The sequence below is a fragment of the Somniosus microcephalus genome, chromosome 3, assembly GCF_052327205.1.
Source record: "Somniosus microcephalus isolate GS21.2 chromosome 3, FLI_Smic_1.0, whole genome shotgun sequence".
NCBI classification, from domain to species: Eukaryota; Metazoa; Chordata; class Chondrichthyes; order Squaliformes; family Somniosidae; genus Somniosus; species Somniosus microcephalus.
Genome location: NC_140989.1, coordinates 51,500,411 through 51,515,557, shown reverse-complemented (window position 1 = coordinate 51,515,557; position 15,147 = coordinate 51,500,411). Strand labels below are relative to the sequence as shown.

Sequence of the window (15,147 nt, the reverse complement as noted above, 5' to 3'; positions counted from 1 at the left end):
CACTAAGAGGACACCATTTTTTACCTACTTTATTAACAATGGAAACTAAACCACACTTGTTAGCATGGAACATGGTTGTTAAGATGATGGCCTGGATTTTGCGTTAAGAGTAACAATGAGGCTATCAGCGCTCACCGTTATTATGGAGTAAATCGGACAGCAACTTCCGGAGTCCACACATGCGCAGTCAAACGCGGAAATCTGGAAGTTGCTGTCCAAGTTACTCTGTGCCTCCACAGGCTGCGCTATACCAGTACTTCGCTGATAGACTCGGCATTGAAATCCATTTAAGGGCATGAAGTTGCTGTACTTACCCACTAGTTACCCACTAAACATGGGAGAAAGTTAGGGCTGGTGCATTCAGATGGAAGTTAATTTTTAATGGTGTGGTAAGTCATAATTACTGCCAAACAACCTCTCTGGTAATGTAAATGTAATTTTACAAGTGTGGAGTCTCATTTCTTCAGAATTTAATTAGTGTTGGAGATTTTAAAAAAAAATTACTTTTTCTTTCTGTCTCTTTTATCTCTCTTAATCCCATCTTTCTTTCTGTACATGATTTTACAATGAATTAAATCTAATTTATGCTTCCTGGTTTAGGCTCTGCATGGCTCAGTAAGGATTCTTCAGTCTGATTGGTTGAAGAGCCACGCTGTAGTTTGACCTGCTCACACGTGCCACAGATGCCCTGTAGAGGGCGCCCCACTGGATTAGACACCCGATGACAGCAAGTTGCTGCTCAAAAGCCCACGAAAAGCCCGCGGGCAGTTGTCAGTGTAGAAGACGGCAAGCGCTGTTCCCTCGCCGCTGAAAATCGAGGCCATAAAATCAGCATAAGTTCACCCAGTTACCCGTTAGATGGTTTAATTTGCTGTCAGCAATGAATTGCCATGTGAAAATATAGGTGCTACAGAAATAGGGTGAATGTTTACTGAAAATACTGTCTTAACGATCCCATGCAGGACAATTCCACCAAAATGTTGTACAAATTGCCTAACACCTTTTAGAAATAAATTAGTGCATATCAGGTTTATTTTAAATCATCAGTAATTTGTCCAGTTCCTTATGGGTATGGGACCAAATTTGACAACAAATTAGCAATTTCACTTAGAGAGAATGTCGGGAAATGGAAAAATATCCCAATGGTGCAATAGAGAGTGCTCTCTTGAGGTGAGAGCCGAGAAGAGGGTGCTTTACTTTGCAGCTAAATATGTATGCCTGACTTGGGATGCTGGCACTCGGTCCTTAAACTGCAAAATGTTCCACTAGCCAGTGCTAAATTCCTCACCTTGATGAGCATAAAATTCACAAAGAAGTGATCAATTAGTAAATTATCAGACTACAACTTCAGAAAGCAGGAGTGATTGAAACTGCACCTATATTTACCACCTCACCCAATCCAAATCTTCCTTCAAGCGGGGAAATATGCAAAACATATTCTAAAATAATGCAAATGATGAACTTGGAAAATTGTAACGGCTTTTTGTCTGGCTGACTGTTCACTGCCTTATGTTTAAAATTATGTTCTTACAGTGAGAGAGTTGGGCCCTGGTGGGATGTTCAGTCGTACCATAAAAAGTGGACAAGGCATATCCTGAAAGATGTCTCGTTTTATGTGGAAAGTGGACAACTTATGGGAATTTTGGGAAATTCTGGTAATTAATGCATAGATGCTGCAAATAGTTTGCTTTGCAGCTCTTGTTCTTCGGATTTATTTTTAAAAACTTGCTTTTTAGCTCAACTCGTCTCATATTTTTCACCTCTTTAGGTCTTCCCCATCATACACTATTCTTCTAGACCAAGTCTGGGTAGCTGCCAATGCTATTCTGTTACTAGCCTTTAGCAAATGGACAATACTACTGTGGTCAACCTCCTCTCCCACCCACAACTTAACCTCCCTCTTTAAGGAAATGGTTGCTGTCTTCCCCTGATAGTACCTCAGAGATCAGGAACTGGCTGGGGAATCATGGGTACAAACATTTGCTCACCATTATTTGAAATAGTGCCTTGGAGTAACTTCATGCAGCCACATTCCCTGCCCGTGCCAATTTTCTCCCCTCTTCTGCTGAAGGTTTTACTCATGCTGAATTATGTCAACCCTCTGTTGTTTCAACTAAATGGCAATTCTTCATGTAGTAGCCTAGACAGTGATGTTGGCAAAGTATTCAACCTTGGGGAAGTGTCACGGCCAGCTTTGAACCTTTCTTCACCCAACTTTAACTCTCTGGGTGAGGGGGGTCACTTGTTAACGATTGTGGCCTGGAGTTTTCGCTTGGTTGCGCTGGTCTTTTCGGTGCAACCTGCTCGAAATCGGCCGCACCAGTGCAAAAGATCAAGGAATTTCAAGTGCAAGTTACTTCCAGCGCAAATCTAGTTTCTGCAATCTTTTGTGTTAGTTTAAAAAACATCATGCTGGAAACTGGCCACACCCCCAGATCGAATTAATCACTGGCGATTTTCTGCTAATTTTGCCCATGTGCAGGCCTACGAGGAGGCTCCTAAAATTAAGTTTTAGGCGAAAGAACACTAATAGGTACCTTTTAAAAGCTTTACAGATTTAAAAATATTTAATTTACTAAGAAACTGACGATTATACACCAATAAAACTAGTACTGTAAATGGTTCTGTATAGTTTATTAAAGTCATTTTCAGTTATTTAAAATCAGGTTACTCAGCGGTGGTGGACTAGACACTCTGATTAAAAATGCTAATTTTTTTGCAATTAAATCCATTTTCAGCTGTATTAATAACTGTACCAGGTTACCACTCTTAAATATGTAAAGGAATATTTTTAATGCAAAAAAAATTATGTTCTAAAACGCTGCCTGATTTTTTTATTCATTTATGGGATGTGGGCGTCGCTGGCAAGGCCAGCATTTATTGCTGATCCCTAATTGCCCTTGAGAAGGTGGTGGTAAGCCACATTCCTGAACCACTGCAGTCCGTGTGGTGAGGTCCACAGTGTTCTTAGGTAGGGCGTTCCAGGATTTTGGCCCAGCGACGATGAAGGATCGGTGATATACTTCTAAGTCAGGATGGTGTGTGACTTAGAGGGGAACTAGGAGGTGGTGGTGTTCCCATGCACCTGCTGCCCTTGTCCTTCTAGGTGGAAGAGGTCGCAGGTTTGGGAGGTGCTGCCGAAGAAGCCTTGGCGAGTTGCTGCAGTGCATCTTGTAGATGGTACACACTGCAGCCACGGTGTGCAAATGGTGGAGGGAGTGAATGTTTAAGGTGGTGGATGGGGTGCCAATCAAGCAGGCTGCTTTGTACTGGATGGTGTCGAGCTTCGTGAGTGTTGTTGGAGCTGCACTCATCCAGGCAAGTGGAGAGTATTCCATCACACTCCTGACTTGTGCCTTGTAGATGGTGGAAAGGCTTTGGGGAGTCAGGAGGTGAGACACTCGCTGCAGAATACCTAGCCTCAGACCTGGTCTCGTTGCCACAGTATTTATGTGGCTGGGCCAGTTAAGTTTTTGGTCAATGGTGACCCCCAGGATGTTGATGGTGGGGGATTAGGCGATGGTAATGCTGTTGAATATGAAGGGGCGGTGGTTAAACTCGCTTGTTGGAGATGGTCATTACCTGGCACTTGTGTGGCGCGAATGTTACCTGCCACTTATCAGCCCAAGGCTGAACGTCGTCCAAGTCTTGTTGCATGCGGGCATGGACTGCTTCATTATCTGAGGAGTTGTAAATGGCATTAAACATTGTGCAGTCATCAGCAAACATCCCCATTTCTGACCTTCTGTTGGAGGGAAGGTCATTGATGAAGCAGCTGAAGATGGTTGGGCCTAGGCCATTGCCCTGAGGAACTCCTGCAGGGACGTCCTGGGGCTGTGATGATTGACCTTCAACCACCACAACCATCTTCCTTTGTGCTAGGTATGACTCCAGCCAGTGGCAAGGTTTCTCCCCGATTCCCATTGACTTCAGTTTTACTAGGGCTCCTTGATGCCACACTCAGCCAAATGCTGCCTTGATGCCAAGGGCAGTCACTCTCCACTCACTTCTGGAATTCAGCTCCTTTGTCCATGTAATGAAATCTGTTTGTTCTTGCCTGTATTGGTTTTGCACTCATGTATATTACCCTCCCCCACACGGTGTATAGTTTCACTTCCTCTTTCCTGACTAACCTGTATGACTCATTCCTGCGAGCCAGTCAGTGTGTTGAGATGTTAGCTCTGATCTTAGTGATTAAAAGCCAACTTGTTTAAGTCTATAACTTCTAGTTTTGTGGTTATTGAAGGCACATCAATTTTAATCACTAAAGAAACTAGGATGGATCGACTCCTAAAACCAGAGCGTCTGGACTTGGATCCACATTCTGCTGAAGCATCAAATCAATTTGGACACTGGCTCAAATGCTTCGAACTCTTCGCGAGGGCCTCATCCGCTAGTGGGGTAGATAAACTGAATCTACTGACTACTCGCGTTAATCATCGGATTTATTCGTTCATCCGGGACGCCACCTCTTACACGGAGGCCATCGCTATCCTGAAGGCCCAATACCAGAGGCCAGTAAACGAAGTGTACGCCAGACATCTGCTGGCTACACACAGGCAGCGACCTGAGGAATCAATGGACGATTTCTTACAGGGCCTAAAGGACTTGGTCCGGGACTGTAACTGCAAGGCCGTGACGGCCAACGTGTACTCTGACGAATTGGCCCGCGATTCCTTCATCACGGGCCTCAAATTGAATTATATCCGGCAGAGACTGCTGGAGAAGGAGGTCCTGGACTTAAAAAAGGCAGTGGCCACTGCGTGATCGCTGGACGTGGCCCAGAAAAACTCTGACTCTTATTCTTCCGGCCATGTGGCCCTCACCACCTCGTGCGCGCCGAGCGGGCCGCCATCTTGGAATCAGCCATCTTCCCCATCCAGGTCTCAGACCAGCTCTACACCGCCGGAGTCCCCACACAGAAGTTCACCCAGGAGTCCTACTACAGTGGCAATGTCTCGAGGCCCGAAATGCTACTTCTGCGGCCAGGCCAAGCACCCCAGACAACGATGCCCAGCGAAGGATGCTACATGCTTCAAATGTAAGAAAAAGGGGCATTTTAGCAAAGTCTGCAGGGGGAATCCGATTTCCAACTCCGTCACCGCCTCGTGCGGGCCGCCATCTTGGGATCCGCCATCTTTTCCCGACTCAACGGCCGCCCAGGGCCCAACAGTGGCTTCGATCACGGTGGATCAATCCAGGCCACACCCGTTGACAAAATCCATGATGGACATACAGGTAAACGGGAATTTAACGAAATGTTTAATTGACTGTGGGAGTACCGAGAGTTTTATCCACCCTAGCCTGGTACGGCAGCACTCATTAACGGTAACCCCTACACGGAGCAGAATTGCTATGGCTGCTAAGCCCCACACTTCGGACATTTTGGGCTACTGTGTGGTAACACTGACTGTAAAAGGCACGGACTACAAGGATTTTAAACTCCTCGTGATGCCAGAACTCTGTATTAATGTAATCTTGGGCCTGGACTTCCAGTGCCACCACGAAAGTGTCACGCTAGCATATGGCAGGTCCCAGCCGCCACTCACAGTCTGTGGCCTATCAACCTTAAAAATCAGCCCGCCCTCTTTATTCGCTAATCTCACTCCGAACTGTAGGCCCATAGCGACCAAAAGTAGACGGTACAGTCTGGAAGACAGACACTTTATCAAGGCGGAAGTGGACAGACTCCTGCAGGAAGGCATTATTGAATGCAGTACCAGTCCGTGGCGTGCCCAAGTAGTCATAGTTAAAAATAGCGAAAAGAAACGGATGGTAATTGACTACAGCCAGATTGTTAATATTTATACCCAGCTGGACGCCTACCCTTTACCCCGCATATCAGAAATGGTCAACCAGATCGCGCAATACCGAGTCTTCTCGACTATCGACCTCAAATCCGCGTATCACCAGCTCCCCATTAGAACGGAGGACCGCCCATACACCGCCTTTGAGGCGAACGGACGCCTCTACCATTTTCTCAGAGTGCCCTTCGGGGTAACAAATGGGGTCTCGGTCTTCCAACGTGAGATGGACCGCATGGTTGACGAGAATAAACTACAAGCTACCTACCCCTATCTGGACAATGTCACTATCTGCGGGCACAACCAGCAAGACCACGATCTAAATCTTGTGAGATTTTTAAAAACTGCCCTAAAGCTGAATCTAACCTACAACGAAGACAAATGTGTCTTCAACACAACCCGTCTCTGTATCCTCGGCTGTGTGGTGGAAGATGGGGTAATTGGACAGGACCCTGACCGATTACGCCCCCTAAAGGAACTGCCCCTGCCACACAATCCCAAAGCTTTAAAAAGGTGCCTGGGATTTTTTTCGTATTATGCCCAATGGGTGCCCAATTACTCTGATAAGGCCCGACCCCTCATTAAATCGACGTCCTTCCCACTATCAGCTGAAGCTCGGGAGGCTTTCACCAGTATCAAACAGGACATTGAAAGGGCTGCACTGTGTGCAGTGGACGAAAGCATTCCCTTTCAAGTCGAAAGCGATGCGTCAGACTTTGCTTTAGCTGCGACCCTCAATCAGGCTGGGAGACCTGTGGCCTTCTTCTCCCGAACCCTTCAGGGACCTGAAATCAGGTACTCTTCTGTCGAGAAGGAGGCACAGGCTATAGTGGAGGCAGTGCGGCACTGGAGACACTACCTAGCCGGCAAACGTTTCACCCTGCTCACCGACCAGCGGTCGGTGGCTTTCATGTTTAATAACAAACAAAGGGGGAAAATCAAGAATGACAAAATACTCAGGTGGAGGATCGAACTATCCATGTTCGACTATGATATTATGTACAGGCCGGGAGCCCTTAATGAACCCCCAGACGCCCTATCGCGGGGAATGTGTGCCAGCATTCATACGGACAAATTACAGGGTCTCCACAACGACCTCTGTCACCCAGGGGTCACCCGACTATACCATTTTATAAAGTCCCGCAATCTGCCCCACTCCATCGAGGAGGTCAGGGCAATGACCAGAGCCTGCCGCATCTGTGCGGAATGTAAGCCTCGTTTCTACAGGCCTGACCGTGCACACCTTATCAAAGCCACACGGCCATTCGAGCGCCTACGTCTGGACTTCAAGGGACCCCTTCCCTCTGCCGACCGTAACGTATACTTCCTCAATATCATCGATGAATATTCCCGCTTCCCCTTCGCCATTCCCTGCCCAGACATGACCAGTGCCACGGTCATCAAGTGTCTCGGTAATCTATTCTGGATGTTTGGCATGCCGAACTACATACACAGCGATAGGGGGACGTCATTTATGAGTGACGAACTGCACCAGTTCTTGCTCTCAAAGGGGATAGCCACTAGCAGAACCACTAGCTACAACCCCCGGGGTAATGGGCAAGTGGAAAGGGAGAATGCTACTGTTTGGAAGGCTGTCACGTCAGCCTTAAAGTCAAAAGGCCTTCCGACCTCCCGCTGGCAGGAAGTCCTCCCAGACGTGCTCCACTCCATAAGGTCTCTGTTATGTACAGCCACTAATGCTACCCCTCACGAAAAGATGTTCGTTTTCCCCCGGAAATCGACCTCGGGCATATCTCTACCCGCGTGGCTGACGTCCCCGGGGACAGTACTATTGCGGAAGCACGTGAGAGGCCATAAAACGGACCCCCTTGTGGAAAAGGTACAGCTCCTCCATGTAAACCCTCAGTACGCCTATATCGAATACTCTGACGGGCGAGAGGACACTGTTTCCATAAAAGACCTCGCTCCCTCGGGGAGCGGAGAGAACGATGAGAGACTACCCGAGGAAGACCTACACAAAGAGACAGGGCGCCCAGAGGTATCAATACCCAACTTTAACCTGGAGGACACTGCAGATAACCTGGAAGACACTGCGGAGGCCCGGACAGCGGAGGAACCAGAATCCACTCCCCTAGAGGCACCCCAACCGGCTTTGCGCCGATCACTGAGAACCGCAAAACCTCCTGACAGACTCACTTATACCAACTTTTAAGAAACATCACCCCGATGGACTAAATCTAAAGAAGGGGTGAATGTAATGAAATCTGTTTGTTATTGCCTGTATTCGTTTTGCACTCATGTATATTACCCTCCCCCACACGGTGTATAGTTTCACTTCCTCTTTCCTGACTAACCTGTATGACTCATTCCTGCGAGCCAGTCAGTGTGTTGAGATGTTAGCTCTGATCTTAGTGATTAAAAGCCAACTTGTTTAAGTCTATAACTTCTAGTTTTGTGGTTATTGAAGGCACATCAGTCCATATTTGGACCAAGGCTGTAATGAGGTCGGGAGCCGAGTGGTCCTGGCAGAACCCAAACTGGGCATCAGTGAGCAGGTTATTGGTGAGTAAGTGCCGCTTGATAGCACTGTCGGTGACACCTTCCATCACTTTGGTGATGATTGAGAGTAGACTGATGGGGCGGTAATTGGCCAGATTGGATTTGTCCTGCTTTTTGTGGACAGGACACCCTTGGGCAACTTTCCACATTGTCGGGTAGATGCCAGTGTTGTAGCTGTACTGGAACAGCTTGGCTAGAGGCACGGCTAGTTCTGGAGCACAAGTCTTCAGCACAACAGCCGGGATTTTGTCGGGGGCCATAGCCTTTGCTGTATACAGTGCGCTCAGCTATTTCTTGATATCATGTGGAGTGAATCGAAATGGCTGAAGACTGGCTTCTGTGATGGTGGGGTCCTCAGGAGGAGGCCGATATGGATCATCCACTCGGCACTTCTGGCTGAAGATGGTTGCAAACACTTCAGCCTTGACTTTTGCACTCACGCGCTGGGCTGCACCATCATTGAGGATGGGGATATTCATGGAGCCTCCTCCTCCCGTTAGTTGTTTAATGGTCCACCATCATTCACGACTGGATGTGGCAGGACTGCAGAGCTTTGATCTGCTCTGTTGATTGTGTGATTGCTTAGCCCTGTCTATAGCATGCTGCTTCCACTTTTTAGCATGCATGTAGTCCTGTGTTGCAGCTTCCCCAGGTTGGCACCTCATTTTAGATACGCCTGGTGCTGCTCCTGGCATGCTCTTCTACACTCCTTATTGAACTAGCGCTGGTTCCCTGGCTTGATGGTAATGGTAGAGTGAGGGATATGTTGGGCCATGAGATTACAGATTGTGGTGGAATACAATTCTGCTGCTGCTGATGGCCCACAGCGCCTCATGGATGCCTAGTTTTGAGCTGCTTAGATCTGTTCTGAATCTATCCCATTTAGCACAGTGGTAGTGCCACACATGATGGAGGGTGTCCTCAGTGTGATGACGGGACTTTGTCTCCACAGTGACTATGTGGTGGTCACTGCTACCAATACTGTCATGGGCAGATGCATCTGCGACAGGTAGATTGGTGAGGACGAGGTCAAGTAGGTTACTCCCTCGCGTTGGTTCTCTCACCACCTGTCACAGGCCCAGACTGGCAGCTATGTCCTTCAAGGCTCGGCCAGCTCGGTCAGTAGTGGTGCTACTGAGCCACTCTTGCTGATGGACATTGAAGTCCCCCACCCAGAGTATATTCTGTGCCTTTGCTACTCTCAGTGCTTCTTCCAAGTGATGTTCAACATGGAGGAGTACTGATTCATCAGCTGAGGGAGGGCAGTAGGTGGTAATCAGCAGGAGGTTTCCTTGCCCATGTTTGACCTGAAGCCATGAGACTTCATGGGGTCCAGAGTCAATGTTGAGGACTCCCAGGGCCACTCCTTCCTGACTGGGACAGGACATACTCCGGGATTCTGATGGAGGAGTTTGGGACATTGGCTGAAAGGTATGATTCTATGCGTATGACTATGTCAGGCTGTTGCTTGACTAGTCTGTGGGACAGCTCTCCCAATTTTGGCACAAGTCCCCAGATGTTGGTGAGGAGGACTTTGCAGGGTCGACTGGGTTGGGTGTGCCGTAGCCAGTGCCAAGGTCGATGCCGGGTGGTCCGTCCGGTTTTATTCTTATTATTGTGTTTCGTAGCGGTTTGCTACAACTGAGTGACTTGCTGGGCCATTTCAGAGGGCAGTTTAAAAAGTCAACCACATTGCTGTGGGTCTGGAGTCACATATAGGCCAGACCATGTAAGGATGCCAGATTTCCTTCCCTAAAGGACATTAGTGAACCAGATGGGTTTTTACAACAATCTGATAGTTTCACGGTCACCATTACTGATAATTAGCTTTTTATTCCAGATTGCGCTGGTTCATGGCAGATTTTACATTCGGCGATATGCAAATTAGTTTGAGTGGATACACGAGCAAAAAAATCACTTTTGAAAACATTTTTGAATGTAGTTTGTACCCGGATTGCCGATTGCGCCCAAAGCGGAAATTCTACCCTCGAGTGGGTAACATTGTATTTTTCGCCCCCATCTTCCCTAGCCCAGAGGTGCTGTTACCAGTTGCCACCCTGGCTGAGATAAGCTAACTCAGCATAGCTCGAGAATTGAACCTGAACCTTCCTGGTCTGATAGCCAGGAATGCCACCAGGCTGTTCTACCATAAAGGGCCATCACAGCTTGGACAATTTAATATAAGATGCAGAAAGGCTTTAATTATTTTATTATTGGTGTATAAAACATTACTTGTAGGTGTTTTGTTATAATAGCACCATGATTATATTTTAGGATCTGGAAAGACCACTTTGCTGGATGCAATTACAGGAAGATTATGTGGTTCAGCAAACCTACTTGGTGATGTATATGTGAATGGGTGCAAATTGAAAAAGGAAGAATTTCATGACTGCTTTTCATATGTCTTACAGGTAATAATAGTGTAATAAATATTTAAAACCGTAACCATGTAACAATGTGTGTTCTTCTGCAACATTTTGATGTACCTAAGGAAAATTTACTACAGTGCAAATGTTTTCAAGCATAGAACTGATTTTGCTTTCAATTCATTTATTTAAGATATATATATATGATTAGCTGAGCCAGACAGACCAAGAGGTCTGGGAAGGTCCCAGTGGACTTGAAAACCGCAAATGTAACGCCCCTATTTAAGAAAGGAGGGAGACAGAAAGCAGGCAACTATAGACCAGTTAGCATAACATCTGTCATTGGGAAAATGCTGGAGTCCATCATTAAGGAAGTGGTAGCAGGACATTTAGAAAATCATAATATAGTCAAGCAGAGTCAGCATGGTTTTCTGAAAGGGAAATCATGTTTGACAAATTTGCTGGAGTTCTTTGAGGATGTATCGAGCAGGGTGGATAAAGGGGAACCAGTAGATGTGGTGTATTTGAATTTCCAGAAGGCATTCGATAAGGTGCCACATAAAAGGTTACTGCACAAGATAAGAGCTCACGGGGTTGGGGGTAATATATTAGCATGGATAGAGGATTGGCTAACTAACAGAAAACAGAGAGTCGGGATAAATGGGTCATTTTCAGGTTGGCAAACTGTAACTAACTAAGTGCTGGGGCCTCAACTATTTACAATCTATATATTAATGACTTGGATGAAGGGACCGAGTGTAATGTAGCCAAATTTGCTGATGATGCAAAAATAGGTGGGAAAGCAAATTGTGTGGAGGACGCAAAGAATCTCCAAAGGGATATAGGTAGGCTAAGTGAGTGGGCAAAAATCTGGCAGATGGAGTATAATGTGGGAAAATGTGAGGTTATCCACTTTGGTAAGAAAAATAAAATAGCGAATTATTATTTAAATGGGGAGAGATTACAAAATGCTGAGGTACAGTGGGATCTGGGGGACCTTGTACATGAATCACAAAAATTTAGCATGCAGGTACAGCAAGTAATTAGGAAGACAAATTGAATGTCAGCCTTTATTGCAAAGGGAATGGAGTATAAAAGTAGGGAAGTCCTGTTACAACTGTACAGGGCGCTGGTGAGACCACACCTGGAGTACTGCGTATAGTTTTGGTCTCCTTATTTAAGGAAGGATATACTTGCATTGGAGGCAGTTCAGAGAAGGTTCACGAGGTTGATTCCGGAGATGAAGGGGTTGTCTTATGAAGAAAGGTTGAGCCTATACTCACTGGAGTTTAGAAGAATGAATGAGAGGGGATCTTATTGAAACATATAAGATTCTGAAGGGGCTTGACAGGGTAGATGCAGAGAGGATGTTTCCCCTCGTGGGGGAATCTAGTTCTAATTTCAGAATAAGGGGGGCACCCATTTAAAACGGAAATGAGGAGGAATTTCTTCTCTCAGAGGGTCGTGAATCTTTGGAATTCTCTTCCCCAGAGAGCTGTGGAGGCTGGGTCATTGAATACATTTAAGGTGGAGATAGACAAATTTTTGAATGGTAAGGGAGTCGAGGGTTATGGGGAGTGGGCAGGGATGTGGAGTTGAGGCCAAGATCAGGTCAGCCATGATCTTACTGGATGGCGGAGCAGGCTCGAGGGGCCAAATGACCTATTCCTGCTCCTACGTCTTATGTTCTTATGAATGCTGCAGGCTCAACCCTGGCCTTTGTGTCAGCTGTGGCTCAGTGGGTAGCACACTCGCCTCTGAGTCAGAAGGTTATAGGTTCATAGTCTCACTCCAGGGACTTGAGCACATAAAGCTAGGCTGACACTCCAGTGCAGTACTGAGGGAGTGCTGCACTGTCGGACATGCCGTCTTTCGGATGAGACGTTAAACCGAGGCCCCATCTGCTCTCTCAGGTGGACGTAAAAGATCCCATGGCACTATTTCGAAGAAGAGCAGGGGAGTTATCCCCGGAGTCCTGGCCAATATTTATCCCTCAACCAACATAACAAAAACAGATTATCTGGTCATTATCACATTACTGTCTGTGGGACACATGTGCTGTGCACAAATTGGCTGCCACGTTTCCCACATTACAACAGTGACTCCAATTCAAAAGTACTTCATTGATTGTAAAGCGCTTTGAGACGTCCAGTGGTCGTGAAAGGCACTATTTAAGTGCAAGTTCTTTTTGAATTACTGTATCTCAGCCAAAGTGGCTACAGTGATGCCACAATTGGCTTAGCACCCCTAGATTAGAAAAGGGAAAAGTCATCCAGGATTCCCACTTGTGATTGCTACCCAGGAAAGTGAAGAATTCACCTCCAGATGTGTGCCAAGATTTACACACTATTAGATGAAATTAAATATCCCACAATGGTGGTGCAATGCATTGGGAGTTCCAACACATAGTGCTGAGATGGGAAGGCATTGGCCTGGATTTTGCAGTGGTAATGATGGCGAAACTGTCAGCGTTCACTATCATTACTCTTTGAAACTGATAGCAACTTCAGATTTTGCGCATGCGGAAATCCTAAAGTTGCGGTCAGTCATTCCCTGCTCTGCCACAGGTTGCGCTGTGGAACTCCGCAGAGCCGGCAAATCACTTGAACTGATGGAAACTTCCCCTTTTACGATGTAATATTGCTGTTAAAAAGCCCCATAAAATTTAAGCCTTGTTGAAAGAGGTGTAACTGGGTTTTTAACAGCATACTGACTGCTCAACAACAGCTCTGGCCATGTAAAACTAATTTTATATTTGTGGAATCTGAAATTTATCCATTACAGTAATATGATAAAGAATTACAAGTTTTTAATATCATTTTTTAAAGTTTGTTTATGATATTTTAGCTGTATATGTCCCAATCTTTATTTCGCTCCCCGTTAAAAATAAATTATAATCTGTGCATTTTACTTCCTGGTTTGCTGTCTGTGAGAACTCTTCAATGTGATTGGCTACTCAACCAGCTTGATGACATCACTGTTGCTGGACGCTGGTGATTCGCTTCATTTGGCCCCAGATTAAAACTGAGAGAGAGCTGAAATTGATGCCATAGAGAAGGCTAGATCTTTGTGGGCAGCTTTCTTCGAGGTCAGTGGCGATCGCCGTCGCTTCACCGCAAAATCCAGGCTACAGTGAAATTCCGATCTTAGTTGTAGGCTGGTGCTGAGCAAAGGCTAGGTGCTTTCCAACATGGAAAGATAGAGAAAGACTGAAGGAATGACTCCATTGAAGAGACTGGTGATGCGTTTGCCCGTCTGTACTTGGCTGAGGATGGTGTGTGGAGTAGGGAGACTAAAGAGAGGAAGGAGACTGGTATATATTGGGATTTTACTTTTGCTATTTCTTTGTGTTCAACATCTCAGATCACTGTCACAGGCAAGTCCTCACTCCCTGCAAACCAGAGTTTATCTTTACCAGCCCAATATCCAAGTAATTTGTAGCAAGCCCACAGGTTGAACAGAAAACCCTTGCCACTGTATTTCAGTTTTCTGGTTGAATCATATACCTTCATGTGATCTTCCTTGAATTTGTAATACAGTAGAATAAACACTTCACTAGACTGTGGCTTAGGCTATAAAATGCTAAACTATAAATGGATGTGTGAATGGTAGTAATAACATACTGTAGATTTACAGTAATTGCATGCTTAAATTTTCCTCCTTGGAATGATAGCAAACAAGAAGTCACTTCTGCTGCAGTAAATCTCAATGTGAACTGGACCTGGCTCAGACGTCCCTGATTTATGTTTTATGTTACTTGTTTTTCCCAAAAGTCTCTGGCCTATCTGTGGCTGGAATTTTCCTTACCTGGGCGGGTCAGGTGCAGGCAGTCGCCATGGCAGGTCACAACCCCATTGCTGCTTCCATCCCGCTCCAGAAAAACGACTGTCAATGGGGCCTATTATGTCCGGCCCAATTAAATGGTGTGGATCTGATAACGTCATTGATGACGCGTTTTCAGCTGGGATATTTAAAGGAGCTATGGCCACATTGCATTTGAAGTTTCATCTAGGTTAGTGCAGGCACTGCACTACAGCATTGGAGTGCTGCAAACACTTTGCAAATGACTGCGCAGAGGGTTGCACCCAAGTTCTCCGATGACTCCCTCCATATGCTTGTGGAGGGAGTCAGAGCACACAGGGAGGTCCTCTTCTCTTCCAATGGGCGGAGGAGACCTCCCCAGGAGACAAAAAGAGCCTGGTTGGAGATTGCAGAGGAGGTCAACAGCAGGGATGTGGTCAGGAGGACCTGGGTGCAGTGCCGCAAACATTTCAAAGATCTCATTAAATCGGGAAAGGTGAGTACAAAGCCACACTCAACTTCACCCTGCAGTTCCTCTAATCACATCCCCATCACTCTGCCTTCCCAACCCTACTCCTGCACATCCTTACACCAACATACCTTGCATGTCCTACCTACATTATCACATCCCCATCTCACTAGCCGCCCCTCACACT

General features: G+C 46.2%; 1 protein-coding gene across 1 annotated transcript in view; it reads left to right on the top strand.

The window, feature by feature from the left end:
* Window positions 1-15,147, top strand: part of abcg5 (ATP-binding cassette, sub-family G (WHITE), member 5) — a 49,955-nt gene that overhangs the window by 6,245 nt on the left and 28,563 nt on the right. Inside the window, exons 2-3 of the mRNA XM_085980385.1 lie at window positions 1,534-1,655; window positions 10,599-10,735. Of these exons, the coding sequence (XP_085836511.1) occupies window positions 1,534-1,655; window positions 10,599-10,735 (259 nt within the window). The remainder of the gene's footprint in view (window positions 1-1,533; window positions 1,656-10,598; window positions 10,736-15,147) is intronic.